At 33.4% G+C, this 22,619-nt stretch overlaps 3 protein-coding genes across 7 annotated transcripts; 2 read left to right on the forward strand and 1 right to left on the reverse strand.

Moving 5' to 3' along the window:
• The first annotated feature begins 406 nt into the window (after window positions 1-406).
• Window positions 407-4,299, forward strand: LOC101219210 (E2F transcription factor-like E2FE). 5 transcript variants are annotated; one of them, XM_031880237.1, is made up of 11 exons: window positions 407-779; window positions 866-933; window positions 1,031-1,083; window positions 1,215-1,292; window positions 1,406-1,459; window positions 1,574-1,676; window positions 1,907-1,983; window positions 2,074-2,146; window positions 2,230-2,234; window positions 2,629-3,028; window positions 3,313-3,778. In XM_031880237.1, exons 1-11 carry the CDS (start codon window positions 679-681, stop codon window positions 3,396-3,398), a joined length of 1,098 nt encoding a protein of 365 aa, XP_031736097.1. In that variant the 5' UTR covers window positions 407-678; the 3' UTR covers window positions 3,399-3,778. The 5 variants fall into 5 exon arrangements, with proteins under 5 accessions (XP_031736097.1, XP_031736096.1, XP_011651404.2 ...); XM_031880236.1 differs by lacking the exon at window positions 3,313-3,778 and adding an exon at window positions 3,233-3,305 and having other exon boundaries at window positions 408-779; window positions 2,230-2,291; XM_011653102.2 differs by lacking the exon at window positions 3,313-3,778 and adding an exon at window positions 3,816-4,299 and having other exon boundaries at window positions 410-779; window positions 2,230-2,291.
• A 1,450-nt stretch (window positions 4,300-5,749) lies between these two features.
• Window positions 5,750-12,775, forward strand: LOC101220949 (protein JINGUBANG). Its single transcript, XM_031880231.1, has 2 exons — window positions 5,750-5,897; window positions 6,087-12,775. Exon 2 carries the CDS (start codon window positions 11,332-11,334, stop codon window positions 12,481-12,483), a length of 1,152 nt encoding a protein of 383 aa, XP_031736091.1. The 5' UTR covers window positions 5,750-5,897; window positions 6,087-11,331; the 3' UTR covers window positions 12,484-12,775.
• A 4,012-nt stretch (window positions 12,776-16,787) lies between these two features.
• LOC101219448 (ribosomal RNA small subunit methyltransferase G) lies at window positions 16,788-22,261 on the reverse strand. Its single transcript, XM_031882808.1, has 8 exons — window positions 22,008-22,261; window positions 21,711-21,906; window positions 21,455-21,564; window positions 20,921-20,999; window positions 20,751-20,818; window positions 20,101-20,167; window positions 17,761-19,451; window positions 16,788-17,209 (listed from the first exon to the last, which is right to left on the reverse strand). Exons 1-7 carry the CDS (start codon window positions 22,218-22,220, stop codon window positions 19,339-19,341), a joined length of 846 nt encoding a protein of 281 aa, XP_031738668.1. The 5' UTR covers window positions 22,221-22,261; the 3' UTR covers window positions 16,788-17,209; window positions 17,761-19,338.
• Window positions 22,262-22,619: the final 358 nt, after the last annotated feature.

Consider the following 22,619-nt stretch of genomic DNA (forward strand, 5'->3'; position numbering starts at 1 on the left):
ACTAATAATTTAAAATAGTGGTCATATGATCGTCAACAGAGTTGCTAGTGATAGTAAAATTGTTGCGGCATGGTATTCAAAGTATGCAATGAGATGCATAAAGTTTTTAACCAATAATAAGAAATGAAATTATTTTTGCAAAAAAATTAAAATGAGTAGAGAGTGTTTAAAGAATTTTGTTGTTTTTTAAAATGACCCATTTTCATTTATTAAAAATGATTGTTTTTTTGTTTGTAATGAAATAAAAATTCGATTGCATTTAATTTGAGAAAAAGAAATGCTAATATCCACGTGTACCAAAAAAATCTTTTTTTTGAAAAAAGAAGGGATGATAATAATTCACGTAAAGGCGGAGGCGCGTAAAGATTCAACTTCCCGCTTATTCAAAAATATTCGAAAGGCCAAAAGAAAATGAATAATCCAAATCCAACGATCCAACGCTCTCTAATTCCTTTTTCAAAAATTACGAAAAACCCTTTCCCCCGCCTAAAGTCTAAAATCTCTCATCTCTCTCTCTCCCTTCTTAATCTCAACGGTCCTCATTCACTCTCTCTCTACCCCATTTCTCTCTTCCCTCCAATTCCCAACCTCACTTCCCGCATTATTTCCTTCACCCCTTTCTAGATCTGCGGCGGCGGCGGCGGCGGCGGCGGTGGTGACGGTGACAGCGTAGGCTTCATGGCGGCTCTGCCATCCTCTTCCGCTTTACCGGATTCTTCTTCCTCTAGACATCATACTTACAGTAGAAAGCAGAAATCCCTTGGTCTTTTATGCTCAAAGTATGGTTGTTTTTTTCTATCGGTTTAATCGATGCTTTTTTGTTTTATGATTCCAAGGTTTTGATTTGTTTTTGGGTTTTGTGTAGTTTTTTGAGCTTGTATAACCACGATGGAGTTCATTCGATTGGGCTTGACGATGCTGCATCGCGATTAGGTTTAATTCTAGTTTGAATTTGTAGTATGAGATGTTTAGTTATTTGGTATTGATTATTTTGTCTCCTTGAAATTTGAGGGTTCTTTTTTGTGTACAGGTGTGGAAAGGCGGCGGATCTATGATATTGTGAATGTTCTGGAGAGCGTTGGGGTGGGGAATTTAATTTGATTTTTATTGTTTTTTTTTTTGGTTTGTTTTGTGTTTAATGAAGTTGTTTTGTGTTTAGTCTTATTCTGTGTATGTGCTAATTTAAGATCGTGTTTTCCCTCCTTGTTTTTTAGGTTCTATCGAGAAAGGCGAAGAATCAGTACAGTTGGAATGGGTTTGGAGCAATCCCTAAGGCTTTACAAGATCTTAAAGTAAGTTGATTTGGTTTTCCTTGGGAGAAATAAAGTTGGGGCTGATTTAATTTCTGCTGTTGTCTCCATTTGGGTTATGGAAATGGCGTAATTTGTTTTGAATTGTTTGATAGGAAGAGGGATTGAGGGAGAATTGCAGTGCATCTGATGGTAACGATTATGCAAAAGTAAGATAATTTATTTTTCTTTTTTTAGTTCATATTTCCTCATTTCTTCCCATTTGTTGCATGCGTATGGGCTGGAATTTGACGTTTCCTTGTCCTGCATTTAATCACATTTAGGTCTCGGATGATGAGGATGAGGATGAAAGATTTTCTAATCCAACTGGAAGCCAGACCTCAACTGCAGCTGTGCCGAAATCATCTTCATCATCGTTAAAAGCTGGTATGCATTTTCCTTGTTACTTGAATTGGCCCTAATTATCTTTGGAAGTTGCCCATCTGCCTTTTTTCAGTTTGGTTCTTTTGATTGCTTGAATTTATTCTGTGTGTTTGAGTTGGCTGTCTTTTGCCAACATTTGTATGTTTGGAGTTCAATTTTCAACCTTTATATTTGTTGTGCTAAATAAAATTGGGTTGCCTCCCACAATGAGATTCCCTTACACTTTGTATTAGTATCTGCAGACAATAGAAGGGAGAAGTCATTGGCGCTCCTTACACAAAATTTTGTTAAGCTATTTATCTGCAGTCATGTGAGTGAAAAAATAAACCACCTTATCTTTCACTGTTTATGGATGAGTCTCTGTGTGAGTTCTGTTGACTGATAGAAATTGACCTTACAGGTGAATATGATTTCCCTTGATGAAGCTGCTAAGCTCTTATTAGGAGATGGCCACAATTCATCAATAATGAGAAGTAAGAAATCTTGAACTTTGATATTAATTTTAGAATGTGAACTGGAAAATGCTTGATAATAACATATCTTTTATTGTATACAGCTAAGGTAAGGCGACTATACGACATTGCAAATGTGCTGTCTTCTATGAATCTGATTGAAAAGGTACTGCATTACCCCATATTGCCTAGGGTGTTAAGCTCTTTAAGTTCGACATCTACAGTAGGGGAGGGGGTGAATTATACTATAAAAAGCCTACTGAATATATAAGAACATCACTAGTGTAGACATAATACTAATAATAATAGTTTTAACTTGTTTAATCAGGGTTAAATGCTTATTTATTGATTAGACACTTTCTTTATAATTTTTCTAATGTCCATTATCATCTACATGATATCAATATTTTCCGTTGACACTTTCCTTAAAGTACTGGGCGCTGTGTTTGTTTGGTTTTTGTTGTTTTTTGCACAAGTTTTACGTTTGTTGAAATTATGGGCAGACTCATACAACGGACACGAGAAAGCCTGCGTTTAGGTGGTTGGGAGTGAGGGGTAAAGTCAAGAATGAGCCAACCCTTCTTCCAGAGTCCAGAAAAAGGGCATTTGGAACTGACGTAACAAATGTCAGTTATAAGAAGACTAAGGCTGAAAATTCTGCTTATCAGGGTTTTAATCATTGCCTCAACATGCAAAAGCTAGTGCAGTGCGATAATTCTTCACAAGAGGATAGCCAGAACAGTCAGGATCAAGAATGTGAAAGAACTTCCAAGAGCTATCAATTTGGACCCTTTGCTCCGGTATCAGTAGCTAAAGTTGGTGTCTTGGACAATAACAATGTGAAGCGGACTCACGACTGGGAAAACCTTTCCTCAACATTCCGTCCCCAGTATCACAATCAAGGTAAATCCCCTAATTAAACACAGTTGAACAACGTGCTGTTTTATTTTGAAATGCCATAGTGGATTTAAATGGCCAATTGGTTGAATGTCCAAACTCCAGTCACCTATTCATATATCTTCAGTACTCCCATTAGTTTTCGTTTTCAATTTTACTTCAGCACCGCTTCTCATGCTTGATATTGTAACCTTTATTGGTCAATATTAGGTGACAAGTTTGGAATTTTTAAGATGATCTTCAAACTTGATACAAACTAATGTTGTGGTGTTTGTTCTTGGAATCGTCAGCCTTAAAAGAACTTTTCTCCCATTACGTGGAAGCTTGGAAATCATGGTATTCTGAAGCAGTGAAGAAACCTATACAAATTTCTTGATGTGCTTTGTTGCGTGCTCGAAATATTTAATAAGCTTATCTCGATTAAGCGTTGTTTCTACTGCCGTTAGTAAAAAAAAAAAAATGCAAGCTTGACCTTTTCCTTGGTTGCATTTCCTTAATGCACCAACGTAGTATAAGGTCATCTTTGAAAGTGCCAAACATTTCCAATAGGTTCTTGTTTGTTTGTATTATCCTGAAAACAAGCCTAACATAGTTGTTAGTATTTTTTTTTTCTCTCTTCTTTCCCACCATTTTATTTTATTGTAGTTATTTCTTTTCCCCTACATTGTTCAATGAAATGGGCGACTTCGCCTTTGTTGAAAAGCGATTTCCTATTGGAATCAAAATGATATACATATTGGAAATTTCGTCTGGAAATCTTATTGTCTTGCTTGTCTGTTCGACAACATCCTAGGTTTCTGGATGCAATTCTTGTGAAAGTAAATGATTGCAAAGAAAACTTCCAAATCAGAGAAGTTGGCTTATCGATTCTGGATGATCTTCTGGTACTAGTCCTCTATCTATAGCTTGCTGTCTGTTTCTTCCACTTGTTTCATGCCATATAATTCCTCAAGTCCCACAGGATTCTTTTCCTATTCATCCTGCTGAACTATCACAGGACATTAAATTTTGGAGAAATCAAGGCAGTGGTTACTGGAATGATTCTCCTGATATCACTTGTGTTAACTGTCGATTTAAACTTTTAATCTCTTAAGAAACTTTTTGATTAGTTTAATCATGCCTAAATTGTCTCAGATGGACGGTTTTAACCGAGGAAATGCTGAGGTTGAAATTAAAAATCAATTGTTGCTTCCAATTTTCTCATTGCTCAAAATACTTCTGTCATTGTTGGTGTTGTTACTGTCAGTGATTTAATATAATATCTTGGATTTATTATCCTTTTCAATCTGTAAAGAAAGTTACTGGTGTTTTAACTCGTTAAACTTAAATGAATCGATGGAACTAACTAAGATAATGTTGGGATTGAATTTTATGCTAAGATAATGTTGGGATTGAATTTTATGTAACCTAAGTAACCTCAAAAAAATCAGATCGTGAATCTTAATGAATGATATGTTTCATACAAAAGGAGAAACTCATATTTATTGTAAATTAACCTTACATCAGAATTGATGATACAAAACAATTCTAGCATCCAATTCTCTTATGGCTTAAAATATGTTCTTTGTGGTAAGGTTTCTCTTCTCTTGCCATTGAAGGTGGTTTGTATATTTATTTAGCATCATTGATTTTGTTTCGTGAGAAGGTTATTATGTTTTTGACAAATTCAACTATGTTTGAGATAGCTTTATACGAATTTGAAATGTTAGTATTGAGAAACAATACGAGGGATGAGCATAATAGATCGAAAAACCAACTTGACTAATTAAATCGAAGTCAGTTTATCGAAAAAAGTAAGGGTCGGTCAAGATTGGTTTTATAAAGTTTTAATTCGAAAATTTCTAAAAAGTATTTTTTTAGTGTTAAATCGGTTTAACTTGATAAAACGGACAAAATTTGATCGATCAATCAATCTTTACTCATCGATATTAAAGTTAGTTTGAAGATTTACTAAACCAATTAATCAATTTGGGATTAATTGATTTTGATTGACAAGTTGCTAATCATTCTTGATATGCCTAACCACCACTCATGACTTAAACACAAAAATGACCTTACCGTTGGATCCTAATTTCCAAGATGTCCTTCATTTCAATGTTGACCCTAACCTAGTCCCTTTCTTTCAAATCATTTAATGCCTCAATGATGTTCCTTTCATTTCGCACATTTCTTTGTTATGACATTCCAATACTTTCAAATGATAGTTTTTTTTAATAAATAAACGAATAAAAACAAATTGTTGATTTTATATAGATATGGATGTTTGACACTAAACTCCATGGGCGTCAACATTAGGTTAAATTACAAAAACAAATTCCAATTTTTCTTAAATTGCAATTTGAAGAAGAATATCTACTAGAAGTTCTAATTGAAAACTTCTTTAGTTTGATAAATGAATGTTTTATCTCTAAAGACGTACTCGTATCTCATTATTGTTTGAAGTTCGAATGAACGTAATAATTTTAAAAATTAAATAGTTGTTCATGCATTTAGTTATGATAAAGACATTTAATGAACGAATGTCTTCTTTTCTCCTTACTTGTTATTTTCAAAATTTATCCTTTTTTCTTCCTATATATATTTGTTGTTGAAATTTAGTAGATAAATTTATTTTTACCCCTAAAAAATGTGTAATTGTGAAGTTAACTATGAACAAAGAGAGAAAGAGACCTTAAAATTGGAGAAATTTTGATTTAATTTTATTTCATGACAGTGAAAGTGAGAGTAGTTGCGAAAAACAATTATTTTGAATTTTTGGTACGAAAGAGAAAATTTCCCGGTTGTTTCTTCTTCTTCCTCTTCATTTCCATGTGGAGTGTTTCATTATCGACTACAGATCGAGTAAAATTTGAAGTAAATTTTCACCAATTTCCATGTGAGTTTCTCTGTTTGTTGATGCTTACGAATTGTACTGTTTCATTTTTCTGTTTATAATCAAACATGTCCTCTGCATTTTCTAGAGCCTAATAATCGCGAGAAAGAACAGAGTAGGTTAAATTCGAACCGATTTTAATTTCTTATCCCTTTCTTCTTCTTCTTCTTCTTCTTATTCTTCAAATCGCAGCTTGTGAGATGAAAAATCTGACATGAAATCGAAGGATTTGATGTAAATTTTGATTAAAGGTTGCTGACTACATTGCCACTGTCATGTATGGGACCAACATTCAGAATTTGGATAGGGATTCCAAGCTGTAACCAATTGGGCATTGTCTGGTAATCAAATCTGAACTAAAAACCCCATTATTTCCATATCGCATTTAAAAGAAAAATTCAGATCATCTCATCATTTATATTTTATCAGCATTTTGTTATCTTGGAAAACATTTCTTTAGCTTTATTTATTCATATTACTGAAAAAATTATAATAACGTCCATCCTGTTAGCAAATGGCTGATGTCTGCAATTTTTGTCAGTTGGATACATTTAGTCAAAAACTTGTTAGCAAATTGGGGATTTAGTGTTGAATTAGGGTTTTTTTAGTGCAATTAGGTCTGTAAGCTTGTTGTTGGTGGGATTGTGGCCAATATCGATGATGTGAGGTTTTTTTCTTACTATCCTCCCACTATTTTTCAGGGTCTAGTGGTAATCACTACATACTTTTGCTTTGCAAAGTGTATGAATAGTTCTATGCCACTCACACTGTGATAGAGCTTCAATTTTAGTTTTAAACTTTCAAACTGTTTAGTTTGTCAAACAGTTCTTTGTTTTCTTTCTTCTAGAATATTTTTTTACAAGCACAGTGATTATATAACTGGTGAAGGTTAGTGTTCTTGTTTAGATTCAAACTACTATTCACAAATCCTTTATTTTAGGATACCTAAACCATATGTTATGGATGCCATTACAACCTCACATGAATTAACAGTCGAGAAGATCTTAGGTATATAAGCAAGGAAATTAACCCCATTGGTATGATGCCTTTTAGCTAGAGTTCAAAAGCAAAAATATACAAGCCCAATTCCAAGATGAACAATATCATACCTTTACAAAAATGTGGGGACTCATTATCTTTATACGTATTCAAATATATAATCAGGAAATTATTGGATATACGTATATTTATTATGTGAGAGTTAGATGCTTAGATATATGCAACCAAGAAGATAAAACGGTTGACTATTTTGGTTATGTATCATGAAAGTATTATATAAAGGATTTTATGAGTCTGTGAAATTAGTTGAAAGGGAAAATGAGCTAAAAAGTATGGAAAAGGAATTTAAAAGAGCAGATATGGTGGTATGTCAATATCCTAGATATTTCCTTGTCGTACTTTCACGTAATTTCCTAGGTTTAAAGATGCATTCCTGAAAGGATCACATTACCTATATATATATGTTCAAATCTATTCATGATGGATCTTTTTGAAAAGATGCGGAAGAAACATTTGATAAAATGTCAATAATTGATCCAACAAACACCATATATCTTATTTGAACAGTCTAGATCTTTAAAATTGATTTAATATATATGTATATATTTTAGTTAATCCCTTTCTTTTGCCGGTGAAAATTTCTAATATTATAGATCTGTATCTGAATTCTTGCCGTACTTTAAAAGTTTGCAGTGCAACTGTTAGGTGAGAAAAACTGAACCCTTGATCAAAGTTGATGTAATCTAGGATTTGTTTACGAGTACATAGTATATTTTGGTAGCTGTAGTTCTTTTAAATATGCATTTTTTCATCGTAGTGAAGTTTTCTTCTCTACTTGTTACTTTTCCCGTAAGAATTTTCTAGTATAGTATATATTATTTGCAATTTCCCTGTTTTATCTTTGTCGAATATTAATTTTCAACAGTGAATTCCAATTGTTTACCACGGAGATCGATGAGAATTTAGGGACTTTTGAACATTGATTTCCAGCTTCTTCTTCTTCTTTTTTTTTTTTTTTTAATTTTTTTAAATGAGGTTTCTAATCATCCATAGACTGTAGAGCGTTCAATAAAGAAAGCAAGAACAAAACACGCCTAGGCTTGACCTGCTGACCCCAAGGACATGAGCTAAACTATTTGAAAAGTATGACCATTGTGCTAGTCTGTGTAATACTATAGCAATAACCACCCTTGCCCGAAATATTGAGCAACAAGGAGTAAGGACTAAGGACCGTGCAATCCTCGATGGAGCTTATTTATGATTTCGTATCGAAGTTGGTAAACAAACAAATAGGTGTTCAACGGACAACAAAGATTAATCTGGTTCGTGAAATACTTTTCTTTTGTGATCAATAATTCTGACTTTAATGAAAGTGAGAGAGCATACTACAGCTTCTCAAACGTCGTAGTCAATCACTGAAATGAAAGTCGAGAAGAACGGAAGGGGAGGGGTGAAACAACCTAACTTTTGGAACATACTACAATCTCAAGTCACAATCTTTTCTTTCATTTAAGTTTAGTATATTGGATGGAAAGAAAGTTGAAACTAGTAAAAAGACTAGTAATTCATAACACAATGTAGAGAAGGAAACTAGAGTGGGTTAAAAGTCTCGTGATCTTTTGAGTATCAAGATGACCGATAAACTAACTACAACAACTTTACTAAGTTAACGACAAAATGAGTACAATCTCAAAAGAGGGAAGCCAAACAAATGTTAGTTGGGATGTCTTAACATCTCATTAAGAACGTACAAACATCCTTTTTCAGCTATATCTGTTCTCTTCTAGCTCCCTTAGCTTAGACTACTAGATTTTAAACTTACCATAAAGAAGGATTCACATTCTCTTTTATATTTTTCTTATTAGTAATCCTTCGGGACGAGGAATGATTTTGTCCTAAGAATCTATAAGATCTAGAGATGTAATTTAACCTTTAATTGAACTTTCTTCCTAGTTTTGTCACAGCATGGTCCAGTAATAAAAACCAGTTCTCCTACTTATAAACAAAAACCTTAACCTAATATTGACCTAGAGCATAGGAAATGAAGACAAAACCTATCTACAAAATGAAAACCTTGAAAAGAAGCATTAATGTTAGGCACTCAAGAAGGGGAAGAAATCAAGAGGAGCCAAGCAAAAAGATAGATTACTCTAGGAGAAAAGAGGAGCCAAACACTTGGCAGAAAATGAAGGGTTCAAACTCAAAGAAAAGAATGGGAGTGTCCTTTTGCAGACACACAGAGAGGAGGTGTTCAAAAAAGGATCTTCGTACCAAATACATCTAACAAATTTCCCATTCAGTGGAGCACTTAAGGGAGCAGCTGAAAAAGGCCAAAATGCAATCTCTTGGAAAGTTACAAGCCTTGACCCATGTGCTTTCCTCTATTTCCATCCTCTGCTGTTCTATTATTTATCTCTTTTCTTCCTTTTTGTGGAAAACTATTACCACTATCTCTCAAAATTATATCGAACTTTTTACCATGTTCCTCTTTTTTTAACTTTTCCTCTCACCTTTTTGCCTAATGTTACTAACTTTACCATCCTCTTTTGCCCTATATTGGAGTAGGATGGATGTTTCCTTTATTGGGTCACTGAGAAAGTTTTAAACTTGAAGGCTCAAAAAGGATATTTCTTTTCCCTAACAAGAATCTCTAATCATTTTTTTTGGAACAAATTGCAAATACCACCTTCGAAGTATGATGGTAGTTGCAATCACACTCAAGTTTTTTATTGTACAAATCGATCCCCAAACTTCTACAAGTGTTAAAATTAGATCCTCAAACTTACAAAACTGATAGAATGGTATGGTCATCTCTTATTTCATGAATTAGTCGATATTATTGAACTAGAGTCAAGATTTCTAGGATTAAGTTCATTATGCCCGTCTAGAAAATAAGGAAAAGAAAAAACTAAATTAAGATTAAAATACCATTCTATCAGTTTTCTTAGACCAAGTCCAAATTTTCAAATCACAAATACTAATGATATTCTTTCCCCCTGAATTTTTTTTTCATGTTATTCTTGTTCAATTGTATGTCATCAACTACAAAATTTCATCCCTAGATACGAAGGTTTAACTTTTCAGTGAACAAATCAACAAAGAAATTTACATATTTACTTTCAGTAACAAAAGAAAAAAAAAATACAGTGACTTATACCTTCGAGATTGCCCTAACTCTATGTTGAATTCACCAATTCTTTTATGAATTCAACAGATCTTTTCAAATCTTGGGAGAAACTAGCTTCTCTAAATGAAAAGGAACATGATTTCAAAGGACCATAATGGAATAAAGGGGGGTAATGAAGGAATATGTTTTTTATTTTTAAAAATAAGGCAAAATTAGGGGAACTTCCAGGGGAGGAGCGGACATTTTTTGAGAGAAAAGAAAGTTTTAAATAATCTCAATGATTTCACAAATACTTGCATTTTAGCCTTTTAGGGCTGGCAACTTATAAAGATATGTTCCAAAAAAGCATATGCCACATATGTACATTAATTTAGACTATACCCTATGGGTTTTTTCTTCTTTTAATAATATTATTATCAATTTTACTTTAGTGGGTGGCCAAGTAAAGAATCATCCCCAAATCCTACCAGAAATGACATCAAAACATTGTGTGAAAGAGAAATATCTCTTTCAGGTCCAAACCTTTTCTTTCTCCTTCATTTCCTCTCCAAATTTTTTTATTGGATGTGGAATATTAATGCCTCTTTGCAAACCAAATATTACCAGTGTAAAGAGAAAACCACCCCAAATAAATAAATAATTCTTTAAAAAAAACCCAATCAAATATAGATCCTGATTTACATTGAGTTGTCTTCCACTTTTAAGGAGAAAACAAAAACAGAAAAGAACAAAAGATAGAGCCACTTAATCTGAGATTAAAGACCAAAATTTTCCTAGGATAAGTCTTGATTAATTGTATTTATAATTTTAAGTAAATAGTGCGTTGTCCGTTTTCTGGAAGCTGATTGTTGGTTCGTTCATGGAGAGGGGCCCGAGCAAGCCGTCACTGTCAATTAGAACCAAAAACAAAACCCCATTAGTTTGTTTTCTCAGCCAAAATGGATTAAACCCATCTTAGATTTCATGTTTTTTATTCAATATTTGGTCGTCCATCAGTTGGTAGAGAGATATAATATCTGAATGGGATGAGGTCAAATTTGAAGATGGTGAGTCTGTATTATGTAACAGTGAAAAAGCAAGTTCTGCTGTAGCTTCTATGCATGGCGGATAGAAATAAAATCTAGAAATAGAAGTCAATTAAAGGCTGTTTAGAACCATTTCCTACGTTTTACGTTCTCCAAAATTATACAGAGAAAGAACCAAAGTGGGCCATTTCTTGTCTCTCCCACTTTTTGCCAACAGAAAGAAAAAAATTCATCTATAAAAAGTTCCCCTAAGTCATCATCGGTCTTGAACAATCACTGCTTCCAAATGGGAATTATGGAATACCATCAAACTTTTCATAATTCTGATACATATTTTGATCAATCTTACTCTTCTTCTTCATTTTCTACTTCTTCGTCTTCTTCATGTCAAACTACTTTCAAAGGCCATTCTTCTTACATCTCTTCTCTAACTCTCGCCGGAAAGTTTCTCTACTCGGGTTCCTCCGACAGAGAAATCCGATCATGGAGACGAAACTTATCGCAAAATTGTGAAGAAAATCAGGAAGAATTCCAAAACAATATGGTTACAGCCGGACATGGTGCAGTCAAATCCCTTGTGGTTTCTTCTGACAAACTTTACAGTGCTCATCAAGACCATAAAATTCGTGTCTGGAAAATCTTTAATGATTTCGATCACCATCAAAAGTACACTCGCTTAGCTACTCTCCCGACGCTCGGCGATCGGACGGCCAAGCTTTTGACTCCCAATAATCAGGTCCAAATCCGACGGCACAAGAAATGCACATGGGTTCATCATGTTGATACGGTTTCAGCTCTTGCTCTGTCAAACGATGAGTCACTTCTCTATTCCGTCTCGTGGGATCGGACCCTCAAAATCTGGCGAACTTCCGATTTCAAATGCCTGGAATCCGTCGCCGGAGCTCACGATGACGCAATAAACGCCGTCGCGCTCGCCGGAGACGGTGACGTATACACTGGATCAACGGACAAGAGGATTAAAGTGTGGAGGAAAAACCCAGATGGGAAAAGACATTTTTTGGTCCAAACACTTGAAAAACACAGCTCGGGAATTAATGCCTTGGCTCTCACCGAAGATGGGTCGGTTTTATTTTCCGGCGCCTGTGACAGATCGGTTTTGGTTTGGGAGAAGGAGGAAGGAGGTGGGCTAATGGAGTTGGTAGGTGTGTTGAGAGGCCATTCGAAGGCGATATTGTGTTTGGCTGTGGTGTTGAATTTTGTCTGTAGTGGTTCGGCGGACAAAACGATAAGAATTTGGAAGAAGGCTGTGGCCGGAAATTATGTGTGTTTGAGGGTTTTGGAAGGGCATAACGGTCCGGTCAAGTGTTTGGCGGCGGCGGTTGATCGGTTCAACCCAAACGACAGTTCGTTTATGGTTTATAGTGGTAGTTTGGACTGTGATATTAAGGCTTGGCAGATTTCTGTTCCTCTTGCTTAGATTCACAACTTTTTTTTTTTGGTTGAGGGATTTGTGTATATATTATTAAAGAGTTTAGTTGGATTTCAGTTTCCTTTGGTGTTTTTTAGAAACAGTCGCTTGATGTGCAAGTGAGTGATCCTTATGCCAAATTGGAGGAGGTTTGCCTTTGGATCATCTAATATGAAGATGATTAGTTATTAGTTTGTGTGGTATAGAAAGAATAGTAATATTATAAATTATGGTTGGACAAGAAAGTGAGTGTACGTCAAAATGAACATAACTTAATTGACATTTGAATGTCTTCGTACAACTAAAAGTTTATGGTTCAAATCTATTACTAAAACAAGTAGACAACTGCACAAAGATAAGTGTAGCTCAAGATGCATTTAGACACTATCTTATACATAAGTCGAGAAAGTTAGAATATAGTTTCTTATAGTTTGATAAAATCCTCATAGATAGTTTTTATTGAATCAATCGTAGACACTATTTATGAATCTTTTATCAAATTACCAGAACTAAATTCTAACTTTTGCAAATTCATATAATCAAATTTACAATTTAATCTATTATATAATCGATTTAAAATAGTTATTATAGTTTGGATCTTATAAATAACACCAAACCAAAATATCATCTCAAGGATCTAATGTTTGAATTGCCAATCTAATTTGGATAAGTTAATCCAATATTTTAGTTTCTTTTTATTACGAGGAGATAGCTTGTTTCTTTGTTCCTATATAATTATATATGAAGATATATAAGTTTAGTTTTAAATTTAGGATTATTTTTGCTTGTATTTAATAAGTGTTTAAACTTGTAGCTAATTTGTATCTAATTAGTCATTACAACTTTCAATTTTTTTTTCCTTTTTAGATATTTTTGAGCAACTTACCATTATTAAATCATGTATTTGTTAAATCAATTTTTGTATAACAGATCCTAACTTATATATATATATATATATATATATATAAAGCACATTGTATATAAATTAAAGCAAATGAAAAGGAGTTCTAAAAGTTAAAATTTTATTTAATCCACTTAAAAAGTTCAGAGAACAGTTAGATTAAACCTATAATTTATCATGTAGTATTGTGTCTTTATGGGACAAATATTGAATTGAAATTAAGAGAATGGTTTCACACAAATGTTTTTGTTTTTCTTTGTTAGATATTATCTTGTTGCCTTTTCTTTTATCCCTGTCAATTGATTTTGATAAGACAATAGAATGAAATAAAGTTTGATAAATGATAATCACTTTTATGTCTTACAAATAAGCAAAGCTTAAATTATGAAATTATTAACTTTTGGTAGTGACTTTAGGCACCTGTGGACCTGATGCCAACTTACATAATTGGATCTATAGTCTAAATGTTTAGTTAGCGTATAACATTGTTGTATTATTTAATGAAAGTTTTATCTAACGAGACAAAAACTATATTAGAATGTGTTTGATTTACAATATTAATAAGTTCAAATTTAAATTTACAAACTTTTCAGAGTTATTTTTCTTGTACATGAAACTTCTCTTGGTGAAGGATTCAAAGCTTTAACTTTTTTTTTTTTTTTGTTAGATTTATGTACCTTAATCAACTATGTTATTTATAATAGTTAACATTTTATTGTGTAGTTTATATGTATAACATAAATCTAGAATATTTAAGGTCATCCAATGCCTACTTTTTTATTTTTACCATATTTGAGGCATGAGATTGAATCTTAAATCTCAAAGTTGATTTATACATTGATGCTAGTTATATTATATTCATGTTGGCGTTGCTGGTCATTTAAACTATATTCAACGCATTTAAACCATATTCAACGAAGATGTACTTTTGTTTCAATTTATGGTATTTTTGTCCACTCTATTTCTTCATTTAGTAAAAGGTTCTATTTATTTTGGTTTATTTCCAATTAATGTTGCAACCCATGGGGAAATTTGAACTTAAAGAATGCTCCATATTTGTATAAGCCCTCATTTATCATGTTCTCACTTCCGACCTTACCTTTTCTATGTAATTAGCTGTGATTATGAATATGTTTATGTTTATACCTTAATATGGGATAAAGTTTAATGGGATGCTTTTGATTTATATGATTTCTTCTTTAAAAAGTTAAATCGTGGGTACACTTTTGTAAGAAAACTCAATAAACCATGAAACTCGTATTAATTTTTCTATACTCACAAGCATATAGGCGTGAGGAAGAAGCTAATATTCTAATTTATTATCAAAATTGAACTAAAAAGTAAAAAAAAAAAAAAGAACAAACAAATAGAATCAAAATACATTGAATTATTTTGCACCAACAAAGAGAAAAAAAACGTGTCTAGAATAAAATTACATAAGCTTCGAATATTACTCATATTCACATTTGCGAAAAATAATTATGTCTAAAGTAATAATTTAATTCTAAGCATAAAACAGTAACCAAATTAATAAAAAAAACGTGTAATCATGCAAAAATAAAATAAAGCTCTTATTGCAAAATTGTTTTTTTTTTTTTTTTTTTTTTCATTTTGAAAATTTTGCTTTTACAATTCCTTGACATGATTTTTACCTCTTCAGAAAAAGAAAAAACATCACAATTATTAGTCCTAAGCTAATCTTTAATACTCATAATAAGAAAAAATTGGAAACACAATGCATGCTTAGCAAAAAAAATTCCAAGGATTTTCCAATTTTGGTTTAGATTTTGAAAACGTGTAAGAGGCAGATAACTATATATATATATATATATATATATATGTATGTATGTATGTATATATATACTCTTAAAAAAACTCACGATTATAATTAAGATTCTTTAAAAATCATTGAGAAAGAGATCATAATAGACATAAACCTGCATCAGTTCACCATCTGTGGTTGCAATAATTTAGGAACAAAATATGTAAAAGTTGAAACTCTATGCCTAATTAGGTGGGTCCAAGCAATTGAAGTGAATGGGAGCATGACTCTTCATAACATAGGTACACTTAAACACATTAAAAATGCTATAAAAATAAACCATATAACACTTATATCAACAATCAATAAAATACTAACAATGAATATTATTCTTTTCAGTGAAACCTTCTACCATTGGAATATATGATTATATGCAAATTCACCAAAAACACCGACTAAATACCAAACTAAAGTTTTCTTTTTCTTTAATAAGAAAACAATAACTTTTTATCTCCCAAACTACAGGACGCAACTCATCAATTTGTATATTTGTTGAGAGGGTGAAGGGTCAAATTGAAAATAACAATAGTAATAAGAAGACGGAAGAAAAAAAAAAGGGAGGAAACCACACGACCCTTCTTTTGCAACACCTTTATTTATTTATTTTAAGACTTTTCCCTTTCAACCAGACCCTTTTTTCTTTTTGGAATTGGGTTATTGAGAAAAATTATGCAAAATAGCTTCTTTACAAACAAGAATTAGTTGGATTGTGGGGTTCTATTGGTAAAAAAAGAAATAATATAGGGGATGGACCATAATTAAAATACTAATGCTACTGACGTTCACACCTATAATAATAATATGAATGATCTTAATTCTAAGAAGTGTCAACATTTTCAGCACCTATCCTCTTTATCCTAAACAAATAAAATAAAAAATAAAAAGATAGAGAATTTACCATATAACTAATAAAATGTTCACATCAAAGTCCAAATTGGATGCATTGACACAAAATATTTAAGGCCAAAGAAGAAAGTAATGAACAATAGAAGAATTATAGATTATATTGAATAATTGAAAGAGGAGGTGACATCAGAAAAGGGCTTTCTTATATTTTAAAAAGGGTTATAATTATATACTATGCGCTAACGTGGCAGGCCAATATCATAAAAAGATCTAGTGAAAATATCTTCACCTGAAGCAATATGTTATAAAATTATAGGTAGAAAGACTTTTGGGAACTACTTAGCATATTTACAATCTACAAAGTCTGATGTTTGAGGGAGGTTAGGAAAGGGTCATTTTTCACATATCTACCTAATTCCCCCCCTTTGATTTTCCACTTTTTTTAAAAAAAAATTCTTCTCTCCAAAAAGAAAGTACTCGGTTCTCACGAAACAACCTTCCTTTCTCTTTATTTATTTCATAATCTTTCTTTCTAACTACTATCATTAGCACAACTTGAGGTTGAAGCATCCATTCCTTTCCTTCAACCATTTAAATTCTCATCCTAAAGCTGTTTGATCTAAATAAATCATATTCTTCCAGCTTTAAGTACGTTTGACATGTTTGGAGAGTACTCACACTAACATACTCCAATTCTTAAGTATAGTTTCCTTAAGTTAGTACATGAAAGTATGAACCTGCATATTTATTAAGTGACTTCTCCTTCTTATTTTTTTAATCAATTTTTTACAACCAACGATAAACTTAATTTTACAATTCTACGCCTCAAAAAGTACTTTACCAATGCAACATATTAATCTCAGCCTTGTTAACTCCATTCAGGTGGCCAAATGCCCCCTTAAGTGTTCAATTTGGTTAGGTATAGAGAGAATCACTTGTCCAATGAAGTTGGTGGAATGGAATGTGGCTATTTATAAGATTCATTCTTTCACTTTCTTTGACTCCCACTCAAAATATGTGCAACAGTGGACTCAACTCGATCATTCCTCTTAATGGAGCTCAACCCAACGATCCAAGGGTTTGAATTTTCCTTTTGAGACATGTGAAGCCCATTAAGGTTTCGGAATGCCATTGTTCTTGGGGGCTACCTTGGGGCTTGGGCAACCCTAAACAGTAACAAACTCAAAAATTTTACTATTCAACTAAGTAATGGAATAGATACACCTATGTCTAGAAGAGAGAGAAAAGAAACTATATTATCCTCACGATAACTAACTTGAAAACCAATATTAGCCCATGGGGGAAAATGTAATTCACTTACAATATAAAGACTAATTGAATACCTTGGAGTGCGAGGACTGAAATGACATGTTTAAATCTTATTTAATCATTCACCACAAAGTAATCGACAAAAAGTGTAAAAAAACAATACAAGATAAAAGGATGAACAGGATTCTTCTATAAAAAACCTGTCCCCTAAGCCTAGAAGATATTTGCATGTAGTTTGAAATAAACAATCTTATCTCCAACAATAAATACGTTACTTTTGACTAAAGATAATGGTGTAAATTAATTCCAAACTTGGCTGCTTAGCTAAAATTCATCATCGAATAAGACATCGCATCCAAATTTCTATTTATTAACAAGTTTAATTATATACTTTAAACTCAAATCAGGTTAATCTAGCAATTATAAGTACAGCTTATAGCCTTTATACCTGGCGACATGGTTTATCAACCTTTTCCTCTGAGCGAATCTTTCCAAGCTGGGTTCAGCACGGTTTATTCCTTTGTCGTTGGTGCAGTGCAATAATAGGTAACTTGACATAAGAGAAACGATTAGATGGCAAAGCAACTTACAGCATCGCATCCATGAAAAGCTAACGAGGAAGATTAAGAAACGTCCATCTTATCGGATGGTCAGAAGTCTTTACCTGTAAAATATTCCAAAAAGCAACTCCTCGTGCCTAAACAAGGATTATGGCAAGCATATGGCTAATGATTTAAATACCATAATTTTATATATTTTAAATACTCACTTTTTTTAAGAACTCAATTTATTTTGTACTACTCTTGGAAAAATAATAGTTCATACAAAAAGGTAAATATAGTACTAGATTTACAAACCTGTGAACCCAATGATCTTGAAAGCCTCTAGTAGATTAACAACATTTTTAACAACACGTGGGGCAGAAGAATCGAACCTCCAACATTAAAGTCGATGCTACACGTTTTATGTCAGTTGAACTATGCGCATTTTAGATTGTAGTCTTACAACTTAGAGCTAAATACATATATTGTCACCAGTGGCAGTATACTTAGAGGAAAGACAACAATAGATAGATTTCTAAAAAATTAGTTAACAACAGACAAGCAAAATAGCAGAGAGGGGTTTCACCAATTGCCCCCTTAATCATGAGCTTCCTCAATCATAGTCATGCCTATTTTTGGAACTTTAAATGGGATATAAAATAAATAGAGTTTACAGACTTAGCGAAGACTAGAGAATTTGAATAACTTGATGAAGGTATGTGGCGAGATGGAGAAAGAAATAAACGTGCGTGTACTCTTAAGCGGGTGTTGAAGGAATAAAATATACGTCTAAACACAAAAGCAGGTGTTGAGGAATAAATGATTATTACCGATTTAATTCTGAAATCTGTAAAAAAAAAATTATTCGGGGTGGATCTATGTTTTTCACGCACAATAAACAACATGATTGCAGGTGAGAAAGGAAATTTCTTGAAGCAAACGATGAGGTGTTTTCGTGTGTGCTAAATTTGTCTATGTTCGGGAGACTTTTTTTATTAGATTTGCACATTTCGATAAACATTTCTTTACCCGTTTGATTTGTTGTTTGGGGTCAAGTGCTTTTGTAGTTAAGTAGAGTTTATGCCCTATTTTAGGTATTTTATTGATTTGGTTCTGGAAATTTTTTTAGCTGGATGCGATTGAGAGTGATACGAATTACACATCCCTTCCTTTCAAGGGTGGAGTTAAGTATGTCGGTGTAGAGAAAGAGATGGACTTGATGAGGATAATGGGGGGAGGGAGAAAAACCAACACGTAAATCCAAAATGGACGGTGAATAAATAAATGCTTCATAGTAGTTCAATAAACAAATGTCACTTAAGAATTATTCAGCGTGAAATGACATTTGATATGCACAACAAATAAAAAGGTGCCTATCTTAAGGTAATATAATCACATTCTTGAAGCATTTTGCATACTAAACAGCCGGTTGACGCTGTGAAGAACACATGAATTGAAACCAAAGTGAACGCCCACAGAATCTATTACAATGGGGATTTTGCTGGTGTACCTGGATCACGAGGATACTTCCTCGGAGTGTGCCGTTCTTTAAAACAAACAACGGCAGTTCGCTGCCCATATGGACTATGTGATTCCACTGCACAAGTAAAAAAGGGATCATTAGACAATATTTACGTAATTACAACATAGAGATAGGAGGGTAAAGTTGAGGTAAAGGATAAGTTGGAAATACTTCAGCGATGGAACTAAAAGTAAAATTATGATTAGTTAAGAAAATAGTTCTAAATCCAACCTTGCCCAAGAAAAAGATTTTCCACGAGAATACTACAGTTTAGTAAGTTCCGTACAAATAAGCCTTAATAACCCATATCTTATGATCAAAGACAATCCAGTCAAATCAAACCAAATACTAGAACAAATATTCAAAATCTTTCAAACAAAACATAAGCCTACTAATAAAATACGCTTGACGAAATTCACTGCAATGGGTCGAAATTCCAGTTAATTGACTGGCAAATCCTATAGTTTTTACATCACGTTCATATAGATTGTAGCAGAAATTGGCAGCGTCAGAAAGTTTCTTGTAGTTCCAAGTACACATTGGAATAACTAAGTTGAAGTATCTAGAAAACCAACTGGCTATGGGGTAAAGTGGGAGTGTCTTTTCAGGAGAGATTTCTGTACTATAAAGCAATCCTCAAGGATGACGCGAAAATCAGTTGACTTTATTACTGTACACATGAGATTATGACATTGCAGGAAGACCAATAAAAAGACAAACACACCAGGGCATATTTGCAGCAAGGAGGCACCCATCATTTCAATTGCCTTTTCTGCATTTGTGACTTCTGCCTGTCAATACGAGAAATTCTAGAATGAATAAGTCATGCAACAAAAAAGTAACAAACTAAAGATTCACAAGATTATTTAAATTTAAAATCAAAAGAATACCAATTACGCAAAGAAACTTTCTCAAAATGAGTTAGATATATTCCAACTCTAAACAATTCAGTTCAGAGAAATCTCCAAAATCATGAAGTATACTAGAGATCAGCTTAAAATCAAAAGGAGTCTACTTAAAAATTAAAATGGTGGTAAGAAAAATACAGTTACCACGTATCTTTATATTCATATCGTCCATGACAATATTTGTGTAGCACCTATACTTATATCACTTTAGATTGACCATACAAAAATGAATATCCTGTTGTGCATTATAACCTGTAAATGGCTACTTTCATATATGGAAAAGAAAACAAGAAACTGAAAATAATTAAAGTGAAATGGGGATTTTAACATCAAATGCCTCTGCCTCCAGAAAGCAACAACAGTATCAATGATGGTAACGATGTGCATACAGTCCCAGACTCCCAATGAAGTAGAAGAACGCAATCAGAGAGTAGACGTTCACAATGTTAACCGATAGAGAACATACAAGAGGATCGTGGCCTTTGGCAGCTAAAAACAAACCGCCAACACGAACCATAGGAAGACAATATTCAGCTGAAAGAAAAGATATCAAAGAAAAATAATAAGCAAGAGCAAAACAACAAATGTCTTGAAGATTGATAGAAGGAAGCTATATATATCAAATTCAGATGGTACCTAAAATTCTCATTTCTGCGACAGCTCTAGCCACTACTACATCAAATTTCTCTCGTAAGGAAAGATCATGTCCCAAATTCTGCCCTACACCGAGATATATAACTGCCACATTAAATATAAACAAAGAAAGATTGGAGACATGAGCAGGTGTTCTTCCCTCTCTCTCTCAGAAGATAATAATACATAATATAGAGTAAATTTATCTCAAGGAAAACCCTCATTGATGACTTCAACTTCTTAAAGTATTCACAAAACAGTGAATATAATGATGAAATCTAGCCTGCTGCCAGCTCTACCCTCGAGGAACTGTTGAACATGCAAATCTCTTTACAATAACTCAAGCAAAAAACGTGTCCCTTCCACATTTTTGAAAAAAAGCACTATCGGTACATCGCCAAATCAAAAAATTTTGATCATTATCCAATAAAATGGATACTAATCACCAAGTATATGAACTAATCAAGACAAGTGAATCAAACTTGAATGGCTAAATAGACCAGGGTGTTTAATTGCGTAAACGCAATGTCCACTTACCTCTGCTCTTCCTCGCACAACTTGAACATTTGTCAAACCGGTATGACCCACTGCATGCTCCAAGAAAAGACACCGCTTATTCATAGACTCCATCAACGTTACTTGCCATTCTAGTCCATTCAAATATTACCAAGTTAAACCCCCAAAATAATAGATAGGATAAGGAAGCAACCAAAATTGAATATTCGTTATATCACAGAATAGTCCCTGGCGCATAAAATGCATTTTCATCATCATACGATTCGATTGTGTTCACCTGGGCAAGCAATAGCTATAATCAATCCTGGAAGCCCGGCCCCCGTTCCAACATCAACAAGTTTAATGTCATCGCATGGACTAGTCGAACAATGCGACATGTACAGATTCCGAATTGGTGGTATAATAGCCAGAGAATCCTCGACGTGCCTTTCCATCACTTCATTTACTTCCGTAATAGCCGTAAGATTCATTTTCTACCAGAATTCAACCATACATCCATCAAACTAAAGCTAACGACAAGAAACACAAATAAAATTTCAGGAAATGAAACCAGCGTCAAAGAGAAACCAAGTACCTGGTTCCACTGAAGAAGAGCGTCGACGAAAAGATGAACCTGGTCTTTTTGGCGGGAAGTTAGGGTTTCAAAGTGAAGAAATCTGGAAGAATTGCAAGTGACGGTGAGTCGCTTAAAGCTGGTCCGGATAGGAAAACTGAACGGCGTTCGCTTCGGAAGAGGCGAAAACTGTTTGATAAAAGTCCTCAAAGAGAACGAAACTGTGCTTGCCATCTTCCCGCGCTCTTCGGCCTCTATTCAGGAAACCCGTTTCTCCTTCGTGTCTTGACGACCTGTCGTTCGATACATTGTTGATTGGGCCTTTTCACTTGGCCCACTTTCAGTCCAATGATTTGACCCATTAAAAGCCCAAAAATTCAACCCGAACTCTTGACCCAACAAAACCCGACCCACCGAACCGTCTCTTTACCTATTGAATATTTGGTTTAAACACTCTTTCTATATGTAGTTTTAAATGTAGGACCCTTTTTCTTGTTTTAAATGCTATAAATACTGTCTACATTCATAATACAAGTTTTATTTTAATTGAAGTACATTCAATAACTATTCAAACATTAATTATGGTATTTGATAAACCTAAACATTGTTAAGTTTAATAGCTTTATATATGTA

This window comes from Cucumis sativus, chromosome 1 (genome assembly GCF_000004075.3).
Source record: "Cucumis sativus cultivar 9930 chromosome 1, Cucumber_9930_V3, whole genome shotgun sequence".
NCBI classification, from domain to species: domain Eukaryota; kingdom Viridiplantae; phylum Streptophyta; class Magnoliopsida; order Cucurbitales; family Cucurbitaceae; genus Cucumis; species Cucumis sativus.

Excerpts from the sequence above, each read along its gene's own strand:
- LOC101219210 (XM_011653098.2), top strand. The coding sequence starts at position 679 with ATGGCGGCTCTGCCATCCTCTTCCGCTTTACCGGATTCTTCTTCCTCT. Across the intron at positions 934-1,030 it reads CGATGCTGCATCGCGATTAG|GTGTGGAAAGGCGGCGGATC; the intron begins GTTTAATTCTAG and ends TTTTGTGTACAG. Across the intron at positions 1,084-1,214 it reads ATGTTCTGGAGAGCGTTGGG|GTTCTATCGAGAAAGGCGAA; the intron begins GTGGGGAATTTA and ends CTTGTTTTTTAG.
- LOC101220949 (XM_031880231.1), top strand. The coding sequence starts at position 11,332 with ATGGGAATTATGGAATACCATCAAACTTTTCATAATTCTGATACATAT.
- LOC101219448 (XM_031882808.1), bottom strand. The coding sequence starts at position 22,220 with ATGGCAAGCACAGTTTCGTTCTCTTTGAGGACTTTTATCAAACAGTTT. Across the intron at positions 20,819-20,920 it reads CGCAGAAATGAGAATTTTAG|CTGAATATTGTCTTCCTATG; the intron begins GTACCATCTGAA and ends CTTTTCTTTCAG. Across the intron at positions 19,452-20,100 it reads CTTGCTGCAAATATGCCCTG|TGGAATCACATAGTCCATAT; the intron begins GTGTGTTTGTCT and ends TTACTTGTGCAG.